The 17,981-nt window shown below is 34.3% G+C and overlaps 1 protein-coding gene across 50 annotated transcripts in view; it reads left to right on the forward strand.

Moving 5' to 3' along the window:
• CLASP2 (cytoplasmic linker associated protein 2) overlaps positions 1–17,981 on the forward strand; it is a 163,608-nt gene that overhangs the window by 116,319 nt on the left and 29,308 nt on the right. For 11 of the 50 annotated variants that reach the window (XM_070237999.1, XM_070238001.1, XM_070238002.1 and 8 more), the window contains 8 exons: positions 2,306–2,368; positions 3,297–3,403; positions 5,083–5,106; positions 6,449–6,693; positions 7,974–8,037; positions 15,042–15,205; positions 16,016–16,094; positions 16,227–16,277. In XM_070237999.1, the coding sequence (XP_070094100.1) occupies positions 2,306–2,368; positions 3,297–3,403; positions 5,083–5,106; positions 6,449–6,693; positions 7,974–8,037; positions 15,042–15,205; positions 16,016–16,094; positions 16,227–16,277 (797 nt within the window). The remainder of the gene's footprint in view (positions 1–2,305; positions 2,369–3,296; positions 3,404–5,082; positions 5,107–6,448; positions 6,694–7,973; positions 8,038–15,041; positions 15,206–16,015; positions 16,095–16,226; positions 16,278–17,981) is intronic. The other 39 variants (XM_070238046.1, XM_070238047.1, XM_070238051.1 and 36 more) reach the window with 7 other exon arrangements.

Consider the following 17,981-nt stretch of genomic DNA (forward strand, 5'->3'; position numbering starts at 1 on the left):
CTTCCCTCTGAAGCTCTAATTGCTTACCTAGAAATAGTTCATTATGCTTTAGTAACAATGATCTTAGATTTTTTTTAGTGGTATTATACCTGCATTTGTATAATGCTAATACTGTGGAATTATTAGAAAATGTGAGACATCAAGAAGAAACCAGGGGCTGGCCCCATGGCCGAGTGGTTAAGTTCTCTTGCTCCACTTCGGTGGCCCAGGGTTTCTCCAGTTCGGATCCTGGGCGTGGACATGGCACCACTCATCAGGCCACGCTGAGGCAGCATCCAATATGCCACAACTAGAAAGACCCACAACTAAAATATACAACTATGTACCAGGGGTCTTTGGAGAGAAAAGGCAGGAAAAAAAAAAAAAAAAGATGGGTAACAGTTGTTAGCTCAGGTGCCAATCTTTAAAAAGAAAAAGAAGAAACCAAAATGTTTCTACACCTTTTAAACCTGTATAATAGTTAGAGATTGGAGGAAATTTATAACCAACTATTATCTGAAAAATAAACATTGTTATTATGTCTATTTTTAAAGAGGTTATGTTGTCTAGCCATTAATTTTCTAGATTCCTCTCAAAACCTCCATTTGACAATTTAAATCATCTAAATTTTATTATTAAAGAAAGCAGCTTTCCTGAGTCTAATGAAATATCCTACTTGGGTTAAAGATAATTAAACCTTTTAATCATATAATGTTAGAAGAATTCGTTTTTATAGCCCTTTTATTTATATATGGATACTGTGTAGTAAAGGTAGCAGATTGGCCCTCTTTGGTACACAGGAATGAAGAATAGCTTTCCCAGAGATCAGGTTATCCTCCCCATTCCCATTTTCCGCGATATTTTGCCTGCATTCTCATATCCTTTTATTTGTTTATCTGGTGAATCCTTTTGTCCCCTCTGACTTGAATATTGGCATTTAGCAGATGAGTCCCATACCTTGCCATCCATTCACTTGTAGACAGGGCCAGTGTGAGAGCCCTAAAGCATCGGAAATAAATAAGCGCTGAGCAAAGCTGAACTTCTCTGGAACATGGACCCTTAGTTTCCATTTATTTCTGGAACCAAGATTTAAAGGCTTATATTATTACAAGCATGTAAGTGGTGCTTCTTACCTGCTATTTTCAGCTGCAGATAACTGTTGATTCCATAAAGTTTTTCAAAGATTTTCATCCATTAGGCATTTCCATGTTGGTTCAACTCTTTCTCACCATTTTATATATTATGTGTAATGGGTAAAATTAAAACTAACTGTATATTAGTGTGTTTTACTAATGATACCAATCACCTTTCAGGGTCTGATGAAACATCTATGCAGCATTCTCTTAATCCTTTTTCTCAATCTTTTTGATTATTTTCTCATTCATTTCTTTGTGGCAAAGGAAAGAGTGATTCATGTAATAAAAGTGTTTTAACTGCTCTAATATATCTGAAGAAGAGTAACTTTGAAAATGAATAATATATTCATTAAATATTAAAATGAATTTTACCTGGCTTTTTTGTTTCTGTATGTAAGTAAAAGATTGACTTTATGGTGTTATGAAAATCGGGGTTTTGAGATCTAAAATTTAAAATATGCTAAATTTAGAGAGAGATTATATAAATATAGGGAAATACGTCACACATTTCCAGGTTTTTTGATTAAATTATTAACATTCTTTTTTTTGCTGTTCAAATGTGCTTCGATATTTAAATAATCTTCTACTGTATGCAGACCTTATATTCTATGAACCATTATGGAAAATGTTTATGTTAACATAAGTGAGGTATGTTATCTTTTGAACAATGTGAAGATGGTATGTGTATTGTTTAAGAGCAAAGTCCTTGAAAGAATTCAGATACTGAGGTGCATCACTTACTAGTATGTGGCTTTCATCAATAAATTAACTTCTCTCTATGCTGTAGTTTACCCATCTATAAAATGGAATAATTATAACTGCCTCACTGGGTTCAGGGTTAGAGAAGATAGGATTATTATTGGTTACTAGTTACCATAGTGGTTTTTTTTTTTAAACTACAATGTTCATTTTTTCGTTCCATACTTGTACTTTTGACATTTCCTTCCATTTGAATACTTGCTTTCTTGTCTCCTGTGGGCTTATGTCTGTCCCCTTAGGTGTAAGATCTGTTGTGTGTCAAGGATAATGTTGCAATGCTAATATTCAGTTGCCCTATTTGGCAATATTCTGATCCTTAGCAATTAATAGTAATACCAGTGTTAACTAACTCTCCTTGCCTGACTATAGTGCTGCCACTATTCCTTGTTTCTGTGGTAATAGATGAGGTTTGTATGGTCCTGTTATTCCAGCCTCCAGACACCATTCCAGATCTACTGGTGCCCTCTACGCCCCCGATGTGTATGGGGCCTCAGGTGAAGGATGAGTACATTTTCACTGTCATCTGTGCATTCATCTCAAGTTTTTGTCCTTTTCAGTTTCCATTGAATAATATCTGTTTTAAAATTGATTCATTTACGTTTAATTTGTTGGACAATAAATCATTTGTGATTTTTTTGTTTTCCCCCAAGTAACTTGTTCTCCTTTAGCAACCTTATTTGAGCGTTTTTCTCCCTGGCAGATGGACATTTTTCTTTTGTGTAACCTAAGTTATGTTATTTTTAAATATAGAGTTGTTTTATGTTCTCAGTTCTGTACTTCATCTTTGTATATATGTTTTAAAAAAAAAAAACCAAAATGGTGGATGAAGTGTTTTAATTGTAAACGATGGTATAGAAAGTAGTTGAGGGCGAGAATTCATCTCTGGTTTGTCTTTTCGTACCTCAGAATGTCGGGCACACAGTAAGTGCTTAACAAATATCAAATATGTCTTAGTTATAGAATGAAATCAACCTATCTTGAAGGAGAAGAGAGAATAATTGGAGGGTTTTTCCCTTGCAAATTCCTGGTGTGGCTTCATTGAGCTCCTTAATCGTTACTGGTTTGAGGATCGATCTTTGTTCTGGACTCAGCCATGTGGATGAGATTTGCCTGACTGATAGAACTGAATTAATTATAGGGCGATAGACTTGCAAGCCCTTAGTCAGCCAGCCATTCTTCTATCTTCTGATCATAAATGTATTGTAGCTACTATTCTTTAAATTTATTTTCCACACATTGTGAGTAATTTTAAGCCTTTACCCTTTTATTTGACCAAAAACTAAAACCCAGTAAATGCAGTATTGCTTTTAAAATGCTTTGCCCCATTGGTTTTTTTTTTCTCCCCTTAAGGATCTTAAAGTTTCCACCCTGATGCTGTTAACATTTACGACTCTCAAAGCTGTTTTCCTTCTGATGAATTAGGTCCAGGGTATGGGATCAGCCAGTCAAGCCGACTATCATCTTCTGTCAGTGCCATGCGAGTCCTGAACACAGGTTCCGATGTGGAGGAGGCGGTAGCAGATGCCTTGGTACTCTTATCCGTTTCCTTACGTTATAGATGTTCCAATTATGACATTAATGCATGAGTAAGCCAGTCCACCAGTGTGGGAAAGGAGATGGGAAAATTCTTGTGGATTAAATCTAGGAAGATCAAGTGTAGGCAATGTAAAAAGCAGAGCAGCATAGTTAATTCTTGATCTTCATTAATTGGTCAGATTTTAAGCCAGGGCCAATAGTAATTGATGGGAGGTCAGGAATATAAATATTGATGTCTTTGATAGGGTGATGTGTCTAGTGCACTGTAGTACACTGAGAGTAAGGGTAGATAGGTTAGTGTATAAATATGTACACTGCAAGCATATCGTTTCATGGCTAGCTTAACCTTGAGTATTCAGGGATTATTTTAGTTTGGGGTAGGAGTTTGTTTAATCTTTTACTTATTTGTATTTTCTGAGCTGAGAGAAAGAACAACTTCAAGACAAATTATAATTACGATATCTTCCTGATCTTTATGCTTGACACATTAAACAGGTTTAAAAACATAGTTACAGATCTGTGATAGTTTGTCAGAAGAGTGTTGTGCATATATCACTGTTGTTTTCCTCACTTAAAATTATGAAGTTTCATTTGAAGTAATGACTATATTTAGCTTTTGCCGGTTTTCCAGGTCAATTCAGTATGACACTTCCTCTTTCAAATTATGGTATTAATCCTCTGTTTGAGAAGCATTTACTCAATTTCTTACCTAGAACTTATAAAAGGACTCATCTTTGTTTTAAAATGAAAACAAACATTATGCCTCTTAAAACTGTAGATCACATCTTAACCAGTGTTGACATAATACAATTTTTCCCACATAGCTTTGAAAAACAACTTTTAAAAAATATTTGTTGGTCATAGCTATAATATATTAAAATGAAATCAATGTGTAGTTCTACTCTAATAGTCTATACGTGCTGAATTTTTCCCTTTACCTCAGTCATTTGATTATTTTTTTTAATAAGTTAATATAACTAAGTAGGAACTTTGTTCTTTGGGGCATGGGATATATTGATCACATCTTGTTCTACTGATGTTAAATCATTCAGATGTTTTAAATTTGCTATTCCTCATCCATGTATTTCTCAAATTATGTTTTCTGGTTTCTTTTTAAATGGATGATTTACCTGTTAAATTCTGCTCACATAAATTTTATGAATTGAGTGAGTTATTCTTGAACTATTACTTACCATACTAAGATTGTGTTTGAATTATATGAGGAATATTTAACTACCAGGACTAAACACTGAATCCCAATAATTTTATTCTGTTTACTTCCATTGTTTGTATGGCATAGATATTCCAGCTGTAACTGTCAAGTTTTAGGAAAAGACTTTCCAACTATTAAGCCTAATTTGGACCTAGGGAAAATAATAGAAATAAAATTAACTTTGGAAACAACAGAAGGATCCAGATAGGAAGAAGACTTGAGTTTCTTTGGGAAAATTGGTTATGGAATATTTTTGTAGCTTAAATATATCTCTTTGGATTAAAGGATATTGGCAAGATTAAAGATATAGTCTGCTAATAAGCAGTTCTTTTGTGTCTATATATTTAAAAACTTAATGTTTGTGGTTATGGGCATTGTTAATGCCTACTTCACTGTGCCATTTAGCAAAATGTTCTTCATTATTTTCAATTTTTCTCTTCAAAAATTTACTGCTCTCAGCTCTTAGGAGACATACGGACTAAGGTATAGACATTGCTATTTTCTGACATCTTATGATACCATAACTTTTTTTTCTTTGCTTCATCAGTTTAACAAGGTGATAGTCTTCTATAAAAAATTCATATAGAAGTAATAAAATTCTTAAACATAAATCCATTTTTCTATAAATGTGATTATCATTGGAGAGAAACTACTTGAATAGAGGGTCCTATGGGGGGTTCTCATCCTTTAAGTCTGACTGCTGCTTGCAAAGGAGATGATGTCATCACACTGCTGCCTGTAACAGAACTGATCCTGAAGCCCAGCACATTACTGCCATTCTAAATTAAGTTGATGTCTCTAAATCAGTATGAGGCATTTACTGATGGAAACTTCATTATAAAACTATTTTGAATTAAGTTCAAGTTACATTTCTTTTAGATTTTAGACTTTGGAGAATTTATAGCCACCTGGAACTGTTTTAAATTATTGTGCTTAACATATTTCATAGAAATGTCTTTCACCAGCCTAAATTCAGATATCACGTTACATAAAGGTTTGTTTCCAGTACTTGTAAGGAAATCTCAAATTAGCTATTTACTCGCTCTCATTTCACTTTTAATATACAAGGTATAATTAGCAGTTACATTTATTAAATAATAAGCTTCCGATATAAAGAAATCAAAGGAATCTAAATATGTTTTCTCATGTTTATTGAAATAGAATGTATAGACACATTGGGAAAAATGTGGAGGACTTTCAAGGAGCTTGCCTCTTAATAATAGTAAGCCAAACAGGTTCTCACCATTCATCGTCTGTATTTACTTCTTTAGGAGACATGAGAGTTAGGTACAAGGGAAGAAAGAGTAGCAAGAGAAGTGATAGCAGAACTAAAAGGAGAATAAAGGAAAGAGAAGGTAGAAAGACAGGGGGCAAAAAGTACTTCAAAAGGAGAAGAACGTGTTTTTCTGATCCATTGTCCATTTTCTGATCCATTCTCATCCCTAAAAAGGTAGTATTTTCTTCTTCTCGCTCAAATTTCCAGGACAATTTCTGTTCGTTTATGCTCTAGTAGTTCTTCTTGGTTTTCCATGAAAAGGAAAAACCGCACATTTTGGAGCTCTTTTCGCTTCACATATCTGACCTTCCATGCAGTCTTATTCTGCTTCTACCACTTCCCATAGTTAAAGAATATTTCATCTTCTACTAACTTCTAAAACATATTTTCTAAAGAAAAACTAAATATTGACATTTTTTATTACAATGATTAGCAGCATGCTTTGCAATGATTTTAAAACAAAAACCAGTCCTTTTGTGGTCAGTAGAAATTGTGAAATACCAGTATATTCTTTTAGCTACCACTAATGAGAGTCTTTATGTATAACAGAAAAAACCAGCTCGAAGGAGATATGAATCATATGGAATGCATTCAGATGATGATGCCAACAGTGATGCATCTAGTGCTTGTTCAGAACGCTCCTATAGTTCTCGAAATGGTAGTATTCCTACATATATGAGACAGACAGAAGATGTGGCAGAAGTCCTCAATAGATGTGCTAGTTCCAACTGGTCAGAAAGGAAGGAAGGCCTCCTCGGTCTGCAGAACTTACTAAAAAATCAGAGAACGCTAAGGTAAGTGTATTGTCTTAAAATAATTGCCCTGTCAGGTTAGCACTTTTTGACTTGACTTTGTTTCCATAACACTTTAGAGATACTGGTATGGGAACAGACTTATCCTGAATTCAGAAGGTAGCATCAAAATATTTTTCCAAGTTTAGGACTTCCTAAAGCAGTCCTTTAGAATCATCTATACTGTCCTTACTAAAAGTTTTTTAATTCACTAGCTCTATTTAAAGAAACATTTTAAAAGGAAACTTTTATTCACAAATAGAAGCTCAATGAAAAATGTTATTAATTTTTTAAATTAAAATTTAAAAATGCACATAATATTAAAGCTGACTGGTTTATTAAAATGCGTTCCTGATAAGTTTTCCAGTGAGAACAAAGAATATTTATGCTCACTCAAAAATGAAGATATATTCTTAATGTTCATCTAATATGTGAATCTTAGTGTAATATGAAATGGAATTGGAGTGAATGTCTCCAAGGACCAAAGTTCATCTTGGTTTTTTTTAAGTCTTTCAGGTTTGGTTTGGTTTGGTTTCCTTTCCTAATGGCTTTTGCTTGCTTTTTTCCCCTAAATTCTTTATCTGTGTAATGTTTTAAACCTCTATAGTCTACCCCTTTAAGAACGTAGTTTCAGATAATTCATAAGTTTGAGTATGACAGAAAATAGAGAGCTATTTCCTGACTTGATACCTGAAATCCGGGTTTGATTTACTAGCTGTATGTTAATTTTAGGAAGTGTTAGAAATATGTAATTTAAAATAAATGTTTATCTCTGTGCTGCCTAATATATTTTAACGTTTGCGTATTACACTTCGTTAATCACTGCAATAAATCATCATAATATTTTTCCCAACCCCATCAAGACTGGGTTAATATTAGCTTCACTATGTCATTTTAAATGACAAGAGAGTAGTCATAGTTTAGAAAGATTTTAGCCGTCAGGTGGCAGATTTTAAGAAAACATCTTAGCATTTAAAAGGGTAAGATTCATATGCTGGGAATGTCATTTGTACAGTTTCCTCTGTCATGCTACGTTAATGAAATACGATTGTATTTCTTTTCATAGAACTTTCAACCTATAAAATAGTGTGGGTTGCAACAGAATTATTGTTACATTTGATAAATTTGTATTTGGCCCTGACTAGTAATCCCACAAATTTCTTGATTTTGAGAGCTGAGTTTTTTAGCTTTTTTTTTTAAGAAGCCAAATTGTATGTAGGATTACTTTTAAATGACTTCCTCCTCCAGCAGGATATTAATTAGCCACTTTATTATTTTGACAGTCGAGTTGAACTGAAAAGATTATGTGAAATTTTCACAAGAATGTTTGCTGATCCTCATGGCAAGGTATGTTTAAGTATTTAAGATTTGTTTTCTCTCCCATAGGGTGTCATTTGTATATTGCCAAAATAAGAAATGAAATAATAGCAAAAACTGTAAGCCACTTTTGTTTTATTATTGCCCAAAAAAGGGTAATAATCTTTTGAAACAAAATTGAAATTGTGTTTGCTATTGTACATAATTTAGAAATTGCTGTCTTGTAAAATTTAAGCTTCTCTAAAGAGAGATCATCTAAGACTGTAAACTGAAGGATATAGTAACAAGCACAACTCTTATGTAATTAGGGTGACTGTATTTGTATTACTAAAAACATTTTACTATTTGTAAAGCAAATAATTGGACTAAGTTGAAAAAAATCTAAGTTTTTGTTCAGTTTTCTTCTGTGATTATTACAACAATAATGTAAATATATTCTTACCTTACAGAGCAATTTTGTAGAAAAGAATTGCCATTAAATAACACAAAAGCAATATAGTATGGTAATATAGAAGCAGCATTTTGTATACTGAATTAGTCCATAAAAATTTTCAGAATATTGTTCAATTTTTAATGTTCATTAAAATATATTTCATTAAGTACTTATACATAATCTACAGGTGTACTGTGAAATTTTGGTTTGTTGTAAAATGTATTCATTTATTTCTGTTTTCAGCAATGTATTTGACAATGGTGAAACTTTTATCAGGTATCTTCCTTTAGGACAACAGGTGTCTACATGAGAATTTAATGAGAGAGAGATATGGAAGGGAAATTCAAAGAAAAATATTAATGAATTTCACTTTACTCTTTTTTTGTGGTCTTCACTTTATTGTTATTCATATCATTTCCTCCTCATTTTTTTCTGTTTTCAATATCTTCATTACTTGTGACACTACTTAAAGATATTAAAATCCCACTTGATACATAAACTAAAATCCAGCTAAAGATTATAAATTGCTGGGGCTGGCCCAGTGGCGTAGTGGTTAAGTTCACATGCTCCACTTTGGCAGCCTGGGGTTTGCAGGTTCAGCTCCTGGGCACAGACCTACACACCACTCATCAAGCCATGCTGTGGTGGTGTCCCACATAAATAATGGAGGAAGATGAGCACAGGTGTTAGCTCAGGACTAATCTTCCTCACCAAAAAAAAAAAAAAAAGATTATAAATTGTTTATACTTTAAAACAATAATTTTTAAAGATTATCCTCTATCTCAAGGTATAATTATTTTATCCAAGAATGCCATACCCCATTAAAGACAAAGATTAAAATACTCTTGGTAAACAGTTTGTTTACTGAAATTTTTTAAAGTTTATAACTTTCAAATTGAACATGTAGATACCTACTATTTTATACTGATATTGCTACCACTAATTACAGCTGTAGGACTTGGTTTATACTTTAGTTTTACTTTACACTTGGTTTTAATGCAAAAATTTCTGTGAATTCTTAAGTATTAGCTGTTGATATTTTTTGTTGGCAATATAAGCCAAAGGATAAGACAGTTGTGGTCTGCATGGGCCTCTTTTATTAAATGATATTTTAATTAATAATATATACAACTTTAAGAAATAGAGTTTTAAAGCATCTATATTCAATATAGAATAATCTATAATTCTTCCTTAACTGGAAGGTATAAGAACAAGGCTGGATTATTTCTTAAAGTTAAGTTTTTGATTTTTTGTTAGGACAATAGTGCAGGTTAGCTGGGTGCTAGGATTTATACAGTAATAAAGTGAAACACTTTTTTAAAGAGTCCCTTGCAGCTCAAATAGGAAAGCTGAGTTTGATGTTAGTAAAGAACTGAACCAACCACAAATGTTTGGCCTCCTTTAATAGCTGTGGAGAACCAGCCATAGTCCTCCCCAGAATTGTAAGGAAGGTAACTTTATGGTTTTTCTCCCTTGGATTTTGTAACAACATGCAATTCTTATTGACCCATCTGATTTTGTTTATTTGGTTTGGTTTTTGGTTATTTAGTTAGTTCTATGAAGACAGTATAATGGGGAGGCTTTTGTTAATTTGTTTTTGTTTAGCTTTTGTTTGGTGATTGTCGTAGGCTCTGCCAATAATGGAATTCATTAAGAAGAAACTGGATGGGGCCGGCCCCATGGCATAGTGGTTAAGTTTGGCGTGCTGCGCTTCAGAGGCACGAGTTCATGGGTTCACATCCTGGGTGCAGACCTACACCATTTGTCAGCCATGCTATGGCACCGACCCACATATAAAATGGAAGAAGATTGGTACAGATGTTAGCTCAGGGCTAATCTTCCTCAGCACCCCCCGCCCCCCCTCCCCCCCCCCCCCCCCACAAAAAGGAATAAACTGGGTATGTCACCATTCTGTGCTGAGTTTAAAGCGTCAGGGTTTGATTTGAGTTTTTGTATTATATCCTGATATTATTAAAATGGTAGCTACTCCTCCTCTTCCCCCTCCCCTCTCCCCCCTAGTTTTTTCTTTCCACAAGTTAAGCCTCGAGGATAGTAGGGTCTGGAAAAGAAGGGAGTTTTTTTTTGCTTTTTGTTTTAAAATTTCTTTGGCAAGGAGGTAAGAGACAGCACAGGAAAATCACATGTTCTTCTCCCATACTATTCATTTAACTCTTGTTTTGAAAACTATTTTGAGTTTATCATAAACTTTTCAAAACATTTGTCACTTTTATTTTCTAAGTGTTTTTCTTCCATACAGGAACTTTGCATTGATGGCGACTAATTTGTGTGTTTTTCTTTTTTTTCTTTTTTTCTTTTTGCATGCTGTCCCCTGTGTTGGAACTCTCAATAGAGAGTAAGTTGGTTCAATATTTGTTGGAAACCTAACTTTACTGCATGACTGTGAAATTAACCCTTTTTCTCTATTTTCTCTCCCAAAGAGTTCATGCAGTGTTGGACCCTTTGCAATCCACGAAATGCTATTTGCAGTTATGCAAACTGTCATTCTGTTTGGAGATGTGCTTTTTAATCTACTAATTAATCTAATTTGATTATATTCTTCTGTTCTATATTTGATGACTGGCACACCTAAGATATAAGCAAGGTTAAGAAAAGGCTGCCTCGCTTGTAATAGCTTGAATATTATAATGCTTTCCCAGTAAGTTAGCGTTGTGAGATATGTAGGATTATAAATTGATTCCATTGCAGGTCGGTTCCATTGAATTATTAAAAAATGAATTCCTAAGTTTCATAATTATTTAAAAAAAATTTAGTCTTAATCTCCCCATATATAATTTCTAATATTCTATTAATGTTATTTCTTAAAAGCAAACAGAGCAGTTTACAGAACAGTGATTCTCAGTTTACTCTTCTGAAATCAGATGTTTAGCCCTAGTATTGTATTAGCATATCCACTTTCCACTTTCTTCTTTAGTCATAGATAGGGAAATGGGAGATAGTCCATATCTGACAGTGAACTCTTTGTGATAGGGCAATCAAGTAAGAAATTTTATGTGAAATTTCCAATATATATTTCAGGTAGATATATATTTTTTCATTTAGTAAATACCATTGATAGGATATAAGTATTTTGAAAAATAATAGTACAGTTCTATATGTAGAGTACTATAAATAATGTCTCTACATGTTTATTCATTCATATATTATATCTAATTAAAAGAAATTTCTACTTAGGAGACTCAGAGAAGTCTTCTTGAAGGAAATAGCAGTTCAGATCTTGAAAGGACATAAACTTTAGATATGTCAGCATGAGAAGAAGGGGCCTCCTGGGAATGACTAGCTTAAGTCCAGCGAAGTGAAAGATGTCCAAAAGTTTATAGGCAAGAAAAGTTCATCTTCACTGGGATGAAGGGAAAGTCTTACACATCTTGCCTTGCCTTGAGAAAAAGGGGTTAGCTACCAATTGCCGGGTAAGTTTCACTTGAGAAAATCCTTACTCTTTAAGAAACTTCTCCTACACATTCATCGAACAACTTTATATTTGGTCCTCAGCCTCTGATAACTTTGAGCTTGGTTCTAATTGGTGATTCAAAACTGTATAAAAATTTAGTCTCTATTCTCAAATGTATGTTCCAGGTGGGAAGATAATATAAATACAGAAAAAAAATTAAATAGCATCATAAAGTTAGTCCCACTATAAATTTCAAGTAAAGAAGATCAGTGACTATTATCTAAAGTAGTCCGAGAAGCTTCTTGGCTGGGACTTGAGTGGTACTTTGTAGGGAATCACATACTGTGTATAAAGAGAGGGAGTGAGGAGTATGGTAGATCAGGAATGTGTGTAAGATGTGTTCAGGGACAAAGAGTTCATGTTGTCACATAGTCCAAGATGAGTTTGGAGAGTTAGAACCTGGTCTAAGCATTTGAGACATTATTCTGCAGACTGTGAAGGGACATTAAAGGATTTGTTTCTATCAAGAGTGATATGATAATCTGATGGTGAGAAAGAAGCATGAGTTGCCCTGCTACCTGTTTTGTAAATAAAGTTATATTGGAACACAGCCGTGCTCACTTGTTTGCATATTGTCTGTGGCTCTGCTACATTGGCAGAGTTGAATAGTTGAATAACAGACACCATGTGGTCTGCAAAGCCTGGAATATTTACTGTACGGCCTGTTACGGAAATGTTTTTCTGAGGCCTGGTATAACAGCAAATATAAAGACTAAAGTCAGACTACTAGAGAAATCCAGACTTGAGGTCAGAAAGGGCTGGTGCCTACAATGATGGTGTGATTGACAGATTTGGGGAAGGCCAAGAGAGCTATTCTAGAGGTTAGATCAGAGAGGCCTTGTCAAGGAGGTCACACTTCCCGTGAAAAGAGAATCAGGGTGAAGACTGGCTTGAAATCACCCCAGATTTAGGATGCAAAAGGAAAATGCTTGGCAACTAGAATGAAAGAAAGAAGGGAAATAAGAGGAGGAAAGCAGTGTCAAGCTACAGAATAGCGAAGTATACTAAGCTAATGAAAAACTAGTACTTTCTATGATTAGTCCTAAGAGAAACAATTATTAGAAGGATAGCTGTAGGGGAAATCAAGTGAGGGAAAAGTCAATGGAGGATTTTATGTTGAATGACAGTACAGTAGATGAAGTTATGTAGTAATAGAATGGATGGAACATAACTGAAAAACCAGGAGACTTACCTCTAAGTCCTGGCCCAGCCATTAATTAGCTGTGGAAACCTTGAGCAAGTCACTTAATTTTCTGATTCTCAGCTTCCTGAGAACCAGATAAATGGGAGAGTTGACTTAGGCATTCTAATGTCTATGATTTTCAGAATGGATTTTGGTATACAGTGATGCGCCACATGACAACATTTCGGTCAGCAACAGACAGCATATACGACAGTGGGACCTAAGATTAGTACAGAATAGCCTAGGTGTGGAGTAGGCTACACCATCTAGGTTTGTGTAAGTACGTTCTGATGTTCACACAATAATGAAATCGCATGACGATGCATTTCTCAGACTGTATCCCTGTCAAAGTGATGCATGACTGTAGTGTAAGCTTAAAATTGCAATCTTCAGGAAAGTAGGCAAGAGTTGAAACGAGGAGTGAACCAGAGTGGTGTACTGGTAATCCAGGCTTGGGGGAGGGGCAGGAGGCCCTGATTTGTAAATTTGCTGTAATTTCAGAGGTGTAAATACTCCTACCAGGACTGATTTCAAGCTACCAGCAAACTCACAAAATTCCTGAATATTTAACATTTGGCTTTCTAGGCTGGTACTAACTGACTCCAGCACACCACTGGACAAATTTGCCAGGTGCCGGTAAGAGTGAGTTCTAGATTAGATACATGCATTTGTCATAGAGTAGGCCTAGTGAACTTCATCAGCAGTGTTCTGGGCCCTGACAGTGGACCAAGTTTTGAATCGGAGAAACCAAAGTTTTTTGGGTGTGGTTGAGGGTGTGGGACGGAAGTTAATGAGTCTGCATTGTAAACAAGAACAGTGTTGAAGCAGATACTGCCTGGGGGTCAGAGAGTACTAGAAAATTTAAAGTAGTTATAGCTGCTGTTTTTACAGATATAGAGCATCTTGAGTAAATAGCTAAAGTGTATTTTTTCTAACTCAGATTCAAATGTTAAAGCTTACTTATAATTCTGATAGACAAAATCCTTCATTTCTAACATAAGAGAAAAAAACAGGAGTTTGTGTATAACTGTATAAAGGAAATTCAAGACAAAATATATATTGAGAGCAAAACTCAGTTTTTAAATTAGCATAGTTACTTTGAGATTAACTTTTTTAAAACCATAGTTTTTGTAATTTATTGTGATTATAAACTGTCTCATAATACAACATGTCTGACACTGTCTTGAGTTTTTTCCTCTTTACCTAGAAATACACTATGGTGTTGAATTTCTTGAAAAGAGATATAGACTTAATGCATATTGGAACCAAATAAAACCCATCAACAGAAATGGAGACTAATAGCATGCCATGTAGGACTTTTTAGAAATCATTAAAACTTAGATGTAGATTTGTATCCTGAATTTATTTTAGGTATGGTTATAGTTACCCCAAATCATTTAAAATTACTTTGGGAGCAGTTTTGTAAATAATATGCCTCACACCAAAAAATTTGTGACAACTGACATTTTGAGAAATCTGAGGAGTCTCTAATTAGCCCATTATGTCAGAATGGTCTTATACTTTAAAGTAGCTGTCAGCATAGCCATTCTCTGATTAACTCAGTGCCATTCTTTTAAATTGCTGAGGGCTGGTGAGACTATGGGTAGTTCCTTGCCCTAAATTTCAAATAAAATGGATTTCAGTTTTACCAGTTTAAGCTATGACATCATTGACAACATTAGGTGTGCCAGCCATTATGGCCAAAGTTTCTTTACCAAGTGATGCTGCATGGAATAGCTAATTGTCGAACTTCGGCAGAAGTCGGATAACAGTTCAGACGTACTCTTGTATCACAGAGTCCAATGAAAAGCAAGAGAGATTGTTTTTCCGCTTGGCTGCCAATCGCTGTGCCTCTGACTCCTGTTTTCCTTTCTATTTCAGTTTTGAATTGATCATAGAGGTCAATATTTCTCCCTTTTCTCCCTCCCTCCCCTGTTTATCAACTGTAGGTGTTCAGCATGTTTTTGGAGACACTGGTGGACTTCATACAAGTCCACAAAGACGATCTTCAAGATTGGTTGTTTGTACTGCTGACACAACTACTAAAAAAAATGGGTGCTGATTTACTTGGGTCTGTTCAGGCAAAAGTTCAGAAAGCCCTTGATGTTACGAGGTAATATTTTCTTCATGTATTTCAAGTTTACCTGATAGTAGTCAGGAATATTTAGTTTCTCTGTTAAAAGTTCCTATTTCTGAGTCCTTTCAAACCATTTAGACTGCATGCACTCCATTTGAAAATTGTTAATGCTGGCATTCACATGGTATATTTAATGCTGCCTTGGTCCTTAGATCAAGCACTGCATTTCTTTCATAAAAATTTCATTAACACTGGTTGAGTAATTTAAGATGGTATTTTATCTTAATTAAAATAGATCTGCAAAGTAGAGTTGAGGATTTTAGTCAATCTAATGTAAAAATAATATATTTCCTAAGTTTCAAAAGAATGTTTTATTATGTATTTAAATATTCAGAATCTTTTTTCAGAAGATTTTGAACCAATGATATATTTCTACTTTCTTGTGTAGATTGTTGAAGTGACTTATTTCAAATATCCATTTACTAAGTTGAGGTGAGTCTAGAATTCAGACATTAGGTGTGGGGAAACATCTCTGATAATGTTGAACTTTTTACTGAATACATTTTTCTGATTAAATCTATAGTTGAGGCAGGATAGACCATTATCTACTATAGTGTTGCTTTTTTAGCTCCCTTCAGGGTATAAATTCAAATGTTCAGATTCTTCTGGGAATAGCTTTTGTTGTATACTCTACCACATAGACTATACCACATACAGATACTGCTTCATGCATGCTTTTTGAGTGACATGTTTGGGTATTAAGCATAATTTTCTGTTGTTAAGTTTGGTTAAATAGTTACTTACTGACTTAATTTTTGTTTTGTTTTTGCTTTGTTCTTATTTCAGAGAATCTTTTCCAAATGATCTTCAGTTTAATATTCTAATGAGATTTACAGTTGATCAGACCCAAACACCAAGCTTGAAGGTAAAAATTTGAAGTCTTTTGAAGACAATGTAAAGAATTTCAGTATTTTACTAATAAAGTTATATTGATGTTTGTATTTCTGTCACATGAGAAGCTGTTCAATCAGTGGATTTTGTTTTTATAAACTTTCAGACAGTCAAGCCAGCACTTCGGGACCAACTTCACTCTTTTTGGAGCTCCAAGGTTTTTTTGTTTTTGTTTTAATCTGCATTATTTCTTTTCTTAACTCTCTTTACAAACTCTGCAGTGTTTCAGATAATGTTTGTATGCATCTGTATTCAGTACTAACCTTTGTAAGCCTTTTAAGCATGCACATATTTGATTTCAAATGTTATTCGAATGCCAGGCTATCCTTTAGAGAAGCTTATGGGGGATATACATTTAGAAGGCAACACGAGTATGGCCATCTAACCCTAAGCTGGTAATGCAAACTCGCTTTATAAAGTCTTACCTAATTTTATGTTTGTGATTTCCCAATACTTTTTTTTTAAGTTTAGGAGTTTGAGTAGATATTTTGGGTGAAATGTCAGTTTTTTACCTATATTTATTTTAGTAAACAAAATTTTTTAATCTCAGTGCTATTCTCCAGTTCTCCTTGAAATGGTAACTTCTTTTCTTTTTGCAATGTGATACTTCTGATGTGTGCATAAAATTTAGAATGAAGATCAACCTTCTCAATTGTTATTAGCACACATTTCCCAGTTAATTTATGTGAAAACTAAGTAGATTCCAATTTGTAATTAAAAGTCATTATTAATGAACATAAAAAATAATTTCATATAAAAAAAGAGCACTTGAATTCTTTACTAAAGATCTTTCTTAGTGCATTTTATTAAATGAGATTAAAGTCAGGGAAATAACAAGCATATGTGCATTTACAAGCCTTATATTTTTCTGCTCTATTCTGCACGATATATATTTCCACAAGCATTACTCCCCAGGACTGATTTTCCTTTTAAGTTTCTGAATATGATTTTGCCTTTAAATCACAATTATGTTTCTTACCAGGGTTGACTTATACTCAACATAGTGTAATTTTCTCAGAGCTGCTTTGTGAAAGGGGTTCTGTCTGTTTTGATTCTGAAAAGTGACCTGCAGAAGAAGAATAATTTACTTGATGTTATTGATAAATATTTTTGAACTCATTCTTTGTTCAAGCCACTGTAATAAGCATTTCTAAGCATATAAAACTTATAATGTTGTGTCGTTATTATTAAGCTGTAAACTGTAACAAGGGTTATGACTTAGGTGCCAGTAGTAGGTATTCAAGAGCTGTTGAAAATGTATATTTCATGCGCCAGTGGAAATGGAGATCTATACCATTAGCTTAAGAAATAAGGGTGATAAGGGGCTGGCCCCATGGCCAGGTGGTGAAGTTCACGTGCTCCGCTGTGGCAGCCCAGGGTTTTGCTGGTTTGGATCCTGGGTGTGGACATGGCACTGCTCCTCAGGCCACGTTGAGGCGGTGTCCCACATGCCACAACTAGGAGGACCTGCAACTAAGATATATAACTATGTACCAGGGGGGATTTGGGGAGATAAAGCAGAAAAAACAAAAAAAAGGAAAGAAGGGTGTTAGGTGAGTTGAGGGAGAGAATAAATTTGCTAAGGTCTGAAGAGAAAGACAAAGGGAAGAGGGAAATGGAAAACAGAGAACTTAAAATTAGCTTTTCTGTTGGAAAACATTATGCTGAAGACTGGAACTACGGACTGTTTCTCTAAAAGCCGTGTATGTATATGTGTGTGTGTATCTGTGGCTTTTACATTATATATATATTATACTATATATTATATGTTATATAGCCTATTCTATATTATATATAATGATATTCTGTGTTACATATGTACACACATACACAAAGCTCTAGGGGAACATCACTTTTCAGC

Source organism: Equus caballus, chromosome 16 (assembly GCF_041296265.1).
Source record: "Equus caballus isolate H_3958 breed thoroughbred chromosome 16, TB-T2T, whole genome shotgun sequence".
NCBI lineage: Eukaryota > Metazoa > Chordata > Mammalia > Perissodactyla > Equidae > Equus > Equus caballus.